General features: G+C 36.7%; 1 protein-coding gene and 1 non-coding gene across 2 annotated transcripts; one reads left to right on the top strand and one right to left on the bottom strand.

The window, feature by feature from the left end:
* LOC113873952 lies at positions 1-107 on the bottom strand. Its single transcript, XR_003506017.1, has one exon. It is a non-coding gene; the product is annotated as a small nucleolar RNA R71 (small nucleolar RNA).
* Positions 108-4,199: 4,092 nt separating this feature from the next.
* Positions 4,200-4,604, top strand: LOC113871582. The gene has a single exon (XM_027508674.1). The coding sequence runs from the start codon at positions 4,200-4,202 to the stop codon at positions 4,602-4,604; it is 405 nt and encodes a 134-aa protein (XP_027364475.1).
* The last annotated feature ends 4,117 nt before the right edge of the window (positions 4,605-8,721 follow it).

Raw genomic sequence — 8,721 nt, 5'->3', positions numbered from 1 at the left:
ACTGCTAAATATTACATTTTAGTGTTTTGTCAAGGGGCTAATGAATATTTTTGTGAAGCTTTGGAGTGCTTTAAATCTTTGTTGAGGAAATACCCTAATCATGGTTTAATGATATTGCCCAACTTAATATATTTTACAATGGTTTAAGGCCTAACACCAAAATGATTCTAGACACTACAGCTGGAGGTACAATGATGTCAGCTAATGTTGAACAAGCCACAAGAATTATAGAGGCTCTTGCCTTCACTGATCATCAAGCTCAACATCATAGGCAGCTGGTGCAAAGAAAAGGAGTTTTGGAGCTGAATACCACAGATGCACTATGGGCTCAGAATAAGATTTTGACTCAACAAATTTATGCTTTTACCAAGAAAATATCCAGTCTTCCTCAACAACTACATGTTGTAGCCTCACAGCCTATTCAGCAAGCACAACCTCTTATGTGTGATTTTTGTGGTGGTGACCACCCTAATGGTCATTGCTTTTATTCTCCAAATATGCAAAAGGAGGAAGCACAATACATGAACATTCAACCACAGCCTAACAACTTCTCAAATAACTCTTATAGCAACAATTATAATTGGAAAAACAATCAAGGCCAAAACTAAGGGTGGAGGCAAAAGACTGGACCATCATATAGGCAACCTCCATTTCAGTAGCAATATCACTATTCATCACTTCATGAGAGGCAATCAAAATTGGAGGACACTCTGCAGAAATTCATGCAAGTTTCCTTGGTAAATCCAAAGAATACTAAAACCTCAATAAGGAACTTGGAAACATAAGTGGACCAATTAGCTAAACAGCTTTCAGAGCAACTGTAACACCTTAAATTTGATTTCTAAATAATAAAAAAATTTGCAAAAAAATAAGGATATTAAAATTTTTCATTTAAATAAAAATTCTCATCACATGGTTTCACAAATATTTCAAAATGAAGAAAATAGTTACAAGTTTATATCAATTAACTGCTACAGGACTATTTCAAATACAACATTTTCAAAATAATATCATAAGCCCTATAGCAGTTCCATCCAACCCTTCATTGAGTCTGGTGCTGATTGTCTTGATTACTTGAAAAATGAATGTAAGGGTGAGTACTCTACACTACCAAACACACAAATAAGCATAAAGTCTCACCTTGCACCTATTTTGCATCATTTCTAACACAATTCATAAAATATATCACAGGCAACAATACTACTCCATTTAATTTAATTCAAACACCGATACACTCTCGGCATCAAATAACTTACCCACACACACAAAATTAACAAACAATAGTCCCGTGTACTCACTACACGCCAGCCATGCTTACGGTGGTACTGTGATCACATATTTTCACGTGGGCAGTCACGGGTCACTCAGCAAAGGTAGTGGTCAGAGGTCTAGTCAAGAAGAGAGTGTGTGGCCCGTGGTGCATCCGGTCCCACAGTCGGTGTCATCACCACTCTCTCTTCCCCAAGGTATTTCTACCGTCCTCATCTCCCATACCCCCAGTGTATCGCTGAACCATTCACAACACATCACACTAGCGTTAATCACGCCTTGTTCACACATTACAATATTCATTCTCAGTATACGGCACAAAGCCCACAGTCATGTGTTCGGAGGGCAAATGTACCCATCGAGAAGTAATAAAAGGTTCTTAAATTAAGTTCCCGAAATATCATCCCACAAGGATTGTTTTTCAATTACTAAGAATTTTCTAATTCAATTATTTAAGTTTTAAAGATGTGAGATTAATTAAAAGAAGAATTTATAACATTAATTCTAAAATTAAGAGCAAGGAATACGATGAACGTTTTGGTTAAACTTATCGGAGAGGAACCTAGGGCATATGGGTTTTCTCATTCAATCCTTTATGTTATTCTTCTGTTTAACTCTAAATTCGATTTCCTTGTGATTACCAATCATTCATACAAATACTATTAATACCCAATGGTCATGCAATATTAACATTCTTTTCTCTAAATTAACATCCCCAATGGTCATGCAAGACATCAATTTAAGAAAGCTTAAGGAACCTATGAACTTGTTAATTTAATAATAATTAGAAGAGAAAGATTAGTTTGGTCCACCTAATCCTTTGTCTTGTTTTACCCTATGATCTATTAATTAATTGAGGTACAGTCGCCTGATGATATAATTAATTAGGATTAAGAAAGAAGCATAATAGGATAAAATCTAATCACAAAAAGGAAATCAAATTTAGATTCAAACATCAAAATTTTATAAATTTATGAACAATAGTTTGCATAGCCCTAGCTATGGAGTTAGTTATTCATGCTAAAGAAAAGAACTAGAACAATCATAAACAAAGCCATAGTCAAAAGAAATAGCAAACTAGAGTATGAGATGTGTTCCCGGTCTTCAAGTACGATCGCTTGAAGCTCCAAGTCTCGCCAAGCATGTGTCAAGGATCCCGTGCAAGAGAGACGAGATAAGAAGTGTATCCGAAAGTCAAAGACTAGATGTAAAAACGTTTCCCTTTACGATGCCTAAGATCTCCTTTTAATAGGGTTTGAAAACCTTAAAGACTCTTGATAATTGGGCTTCTCGCAGACGAGCACGACCGTGCAAGGCCTTAAGCATGACCGTGCATGGGCTTGAAGCACCCCGTGCTTGTTTAAAGGGGTTTGGGCGTGCTGACTACTACGAAGCTCTAATATTCTATCAATTTGGGCCCAAAACACACACAAAGTATACTTGCGACAACTTTATACCAAACTGCATAATGAATATATATATTAGTGTGAGTACCAAATAAAATAAAGGTCAAATATGAATATATGGGCTATAAAATAGGGTCTAATTACAGACTTATCATCATGCATAATACACGACACTAAGGCCCACATTCGTTTTACAGTACACGACATGAAGCCCATATTCATACATATTACACGGCTCTCGGGCCCACATGTGTTCACAATATTCATTCAAATATACGACACAAGTGCCCACATACATTTACAACATAATTCCCACCTACATTCCTTATTCATTAAGTATCAGCATATTCATACCACACAATCAGCCATCACGAGTTTCCACATGCTATCACACCTCACAACATGCAGCAATTTCCATCAAATATATATTTTCTACCCTCTATCTCAACTACATTGCAATATTCATCAAATACATGACAATCAAACTCAAAGAGATAGGTTAGAGTCCCCCCTTACCTTGGATTGAGGAACCAAACTCGAATTCAACCACAAAAGTGCTCCATACACAGATTTTGGCCTAAATACATGGAAGGACTCCATGAGAATCCAAGGAAATTACGAAAATAGAGAAAGGGGATGAAAAACGAAAATCCTAACCATTAAAACTCACCTCCAAGCGTTCCCCACACGGATTCAACCTTCAATCTTGCTCCCGAACAGCTTTGGAGGCAATTTAATCAGTAGAATAGGGTTTTGGGTTGAGAGAATCGAAGAGATTTGGAAGGGAAATAGGGAAATAAAATCCCAATCCCTAAACCCTTTTTTAAAACCTCTCTGGTCGCGACATTCTCACTACAATGAGAAAGGCACAATTTCATGCCTCACGCCCAGGGGCCTCTTGCTACAGCGAGAATCCTCTCGCTACGGCGAGAATGCCTTGCTGCAGCATCCTACGTAGCTTGTTTTCAGCCCAATCAATCCAATTCAATTATACACACACACAGACACACACACACACACACACACATCCTTATACATTATACCCACAAAGATCATCATTACACATTCAAATGCAATTTACATCTTTCACCTTTACACATATATATATAAACACATATACATATATCAATAATAATTAATATTATAAAATTCAGGGCGTTACAGCAACAAGCAGGCCATTTTTCAGCCAATACTCAAACCAATTTGAAAGAGCATTGTAATGTAATCATCACAAGGAGGGGTAAGGTCATAAGTTGTGGAATGGGAGCTAGTCCAGAGGTGGAGGAAGAAAAGGAGAAAGATAGTGAGAGAGAAAAGGGATTGAATAAACTTGAAGAAAAAATTGATGGAAAAGAAAAAAAGTCCGAAGAAGAAGGAGATAAGAAAAGGAGAGGGAGAGGCAAAGAAAAAATGTCTCAAATGAAAAGATTACCATATCCCCTAGCTCTTTTTAAAAAGGAGAAGGAAAGGTAGTTCATGAGGTTTATGAATATATTCAGTAACCTGCAAATTTTTTTACCTTTCATGGAGGCCCTTGAACAAATGTCCCAATATGCCAAATTCATGAAGGACCTCCTCACCAAAAAAAGAAAGTTTCAAGATGAAGAAACAATTGAATTGGAAGCTGGATGCAGTTCCATTATTAAAAAACCCTTGCCAGGAAAGTCTAAGGATCTTGGAAGTTTCACCATTCTGATTTCAATTGGAGAGGTATCTATTAGTAAAGCCTTATTGGACTTGGGGGCTAGTTTGAACTTAATACCCTTGTCATTCTTGAAAAAGCTTGGAAAGATTGAAGTCAAGCCGACAAGGATAACCTTACAGCTAGCAGATAAATCTATTAAATATCTCTATGGAGTGACTAAAGATGTGTTTGTAAAGGTGGACAAATTTTTCTTCCCTGATGATTTTGTGGTGATGGACATATAAGAAGACACAAAAGTTCCTCTCATTCTGGGCAGACCATTTATGAAAATTGTCAAAGTTGTCATAGACGTGAAATATGGAACATTAACGATTAGAGCTTAAGATGAAGAGGATAAATTTGAAGTATTTCTATCCACCTAGTAGCCCAATATTGGCATTCATTGCATGAGAGTGGACATAGTGAAGGAGTCACCTCCTATGCTTGCAGAGTCAACTTTTAAGCTTAATGCTCAACAAGAGTTTCAACCCAATATTACTAAGTTTGAAATTGGAAACTGGAAGAAAAGTTATGAAAATTTTCTGAAGAGTGAGGATCATTGGATAAGCATATATCTTAGAGCGAAGGAGAAAAACATAGTTGAAACAATTCTGGGAGTTACCCTTGGGCCTGCCTCACCTAGGAGACATCCATCTCGCTTAGGCGAGGCTGGGCAATTTTCAAAATGGTGTCTCTAGACAAGTCTCACCTGAGAGCGAGGCATACCTTGCTCAAGTGAGAATTGTGGTGTCCAGGCAAGATCCAGCTTGCTCAGGCGAGACTGGGTGAATTTTGGAGTGGCTCGCTGGACGCTTCTCGCTCAAGCGAGATGGATCTCGCTTGAGCAAGACATGCAAAACTTTTGGTAACAATTTCTTTTTGATAAGCTCGCCTAGACAAGAGCATGCTTGCTCAGGCGAGATATTTAAAATGATAAGCTTCTCAAGCCTGGTGCTGAATCACATGAAACACCATCAACTGTTAAATATGCATCTATTTCAGCACAAACTTTACACAAATCTCCTACAGTGCATGTACAACTAGAAAATAAGAAAAATCAGTACAAAATTCAGCAATTAAAACATTAATAATATATATATATATATATATATATATATATATATATATATGCAACTTTGTAGGATGCTTGATGGTCTCAAAGATGTTGAATTGCACAACATTGTCTCCAAACTCCATGGATAGAATTCCTGAGTGCATATCAATCTTTGTCCTTGCTGTTTTTAGGAAAAGTCTACCAAGGATGAGTGCAAGCATGCTGGACTCTTCTGCCATGTCCAGAATGTAGAAATCAACAGGGAATATCAGCTTATCCACTCTCACTAGCACGTCTTCTACTACTTCAGCAGGGAATACAGTGCTTCTATTTGGCAATTGAATGACTACACTAGTTTGCTTCAGAGGGCCAAGGTTCAGAGACCTGTAGATTGATGTAGACATCACATTTATAGAAGTACCAAGATCGAGTAATGCATGGTTGAAGGTGGTGTCACAACCCCCTTTTCATAAGTAACTCGGCTCTATAATGATGCAAGGCATATATCTCAGCATAATGCAGCACAACTAAAATCATTTTAACAAATCTCAGTGTTATTAAATCAATTATCAACAGTTATAGCATAGAAAAACAACTTTCAAGTACTAAATCCTTTATATCTCAGCTTTTATCAAAGAGATCTAACAAAACCAACTCAAACCTTTCTCTAATAGCATATCAAACCATTCAAAACATAGTTCATAGGCTAAAGTAAACTCACCTTACCTTAGAACGGTGATTCACACTAGATCTACCGAATATTACTTGTTTTAACGTAAGATTTACCGAAGATTTAGCTTTAGAACAAAGTCTCTTCTAAAATCACCATGAGCTTCTATGAGAAAGAGAAGGAGAAGAGAAATGAACGATGAAACTAAATTCAAACTTGGGGAAACTTGGGGAAACTTACTTCAAATTCCTTACAACAGATGCAGAATCACAGATCTAGAGAGAAAATATAAGTTTAGAAGGGTTTAGTATGAGAGAAAATGGTAGTATATGGCCTTGGAACCTTTGATAAGTGTGAAGTGAAAATTTCGTGCAAGGACCCCTATTTATAGAAAAATATTTTTGGCACTGTTCATGCCAGAGTTACTGTTCACACCGACTCATTGTTTATGCTGAAATTATTGTTTGCACTGGAATTACTGTTCATGCGACTGTTCATCGACACTGTTCACTTTTTTTTTTCTTTCCAAAACTCCATCTAAATCTATTTCAATACCAAATAATCATTCAATTAACATTTAGCAAGTGAAAAAAAATTATAGATTACCTAGTAATAAATTACAAGCTTGACAATTCTCTCATTGAAAATAAATTTTTGTCCTAAAAAATTTCATCTCTCAGAGAAAAGATGAGGGTACAACTCTCTCATTCTTTCCTCTAACTCCTATGTGGCATTACCAGTTACTAGGTCCCAAACAACCTTTACTAATTGAATAGACTTTCCTTTAAGCTCCTTAACTCTAGTATCTTCGATACGAGCAACTAGGACTTCAAATCAATCTTAGAGAATACTTTAGCGCCTCTTAACTAGTCCATCAAATCATCAATATGTGGCAACAAGTACTTATTCTTGATTGTCAACTTATTTAGCGTATGAAATTCAACACACAACCTAGAACTCCTGTCCTTCTTTTTCACCAAGAGAATTGGTGCTCCCCAAGGTGATACACTCAGCCTAATCATCTACTTCTGCATTAGATCCTTAATATGCTCTTAAAGCTCCATTAACTCTTTTGGTGCCATTCTGTAAGGTGCTATAGACACTGGCTCAGATCCAGGAATCAAATCTATAGCAAACTCCACCTCTTTACGTGGAGGTATTATAGGAATATCCTCTGGGAGGATCTTAGGAAATTCTCGTACTACTGGTATTGACTACAAATTTTGCTTATTCTCTGCATTCATAATGGCCAAAAGAACATAACAAGAGACCCTTTCACTCAAAGATGTTTCTACTTGACAAGTAGAAGTCAGCTCAACACAACCCTACTGCTCAGGAAAAATCAAACACCTCTACCCACAATCAATCAGTACACAATTGGTAGTCAGCCAATCCATCCCTAGGATTACATCCAGTCCTGACATCGGGATACAAATAAGATTTACCTTATACCTTCGTCCCTCAACTACTATAGGATACCTAACACAAACTGTCTAAGTCTTGATTGAACTCAGAGTAGGTGTCGATACTACCAATTCACATCCTAGATCGCTCACTAATAATCCTAAGTTTCTCACACAAATATCTCTAATTCACTGCTCGGCCGCATCCGATCCATCAAATCTAGTAAACTGAGGTCGATCGTTCTTTTTGAACTCAAACAATCCCTGATATTCAGGAGGAGGTACATTTGAGGTAGCGGCTGCTGCTGCCTGTGCTGCAGCAGCGAGTTGATTTGTAGCTTGTTGTTACTGCATCATTTCTAGACTTTGCCTCACTGTGGCTACCATAGCCTCCTTGGTATGAGCCATTTGGTTCACGTTAACAAGAGGAGGAGGTTTTGCAGCAGATCTTCTCGGTCTAGCCATTTTAATATACAGAATAATACTAGCCTAGATTACTAACATTCAACACATTCAACAATACCACCACATAGCTATATTCATAGATTTAGCTTACAGTAATATATTCATATTAAGTATATCATAGTAATTTAATCAATTTAGCGCTTAGCATAACATCATATCAACATTCATAGCATTCACACAACATAACAAACATACTTATCTCAGTAATCAGTTACAACTTAGCTTAACAGCTTATTATTCACATAGTATGACTCACCTATAGCTCACCCAAGTATCATATAACAAAATTTCCTACATCTGTCGTGTCTAAGAACTGAGGTGATCAAGCTCGTTCCCCCACAACCTAATAATTAGAAATTTTGTTATATGATTCATAGCTAGAACCCACTAAATGCAATGCACAGCTGAAGCCTAGTAACCTAACCTCCTAGGTTTACCTAGACCATGCTCTGATGCCACTAAAATGTCACGACTCCTTTTTATAAGGAATCGAGAACATTATTTCTACACCACTTACTTATTTAAGATAAATAAATAACAGAAAATATAATTATAAAATTCACTTTTCATTCAAAATAAACAAAGTTCTTTACAACAAATATCTAACAGAACAACATAATATTACATTTAATTTATAGTACTCAAATACATAAAAGTTTTACTACATAACTCCCTCTATATAAGATCTCAAAATATAAAGAAAATGACTTTAATGTAAAATCACTCGACTCCAGCCATCTAACACTTCTCCACTGGCCCCTCAACCTGTG

Source organism: Abrus precatorius, unplaced genomic scaffold (genome assembly GCF_003935025.1).
Source record: "Abrus precatorius isolate BTA unplaced genomic scaffold, Abrus_2018 Scaffold7, whole genome shotgun sequence".
Taxonomy (NCBI): Eukaryota; Viridiplantae; Streptophyta; class Magnoliopsida; order Fabales; family Fabaceae; genus Abrus; species Abrus precatorius.
The sequence above is the reverse complement of the archived record's forward strand: the minus strand, read 5'-3'. Positions and strand labels throughout refer to the sequence as shown.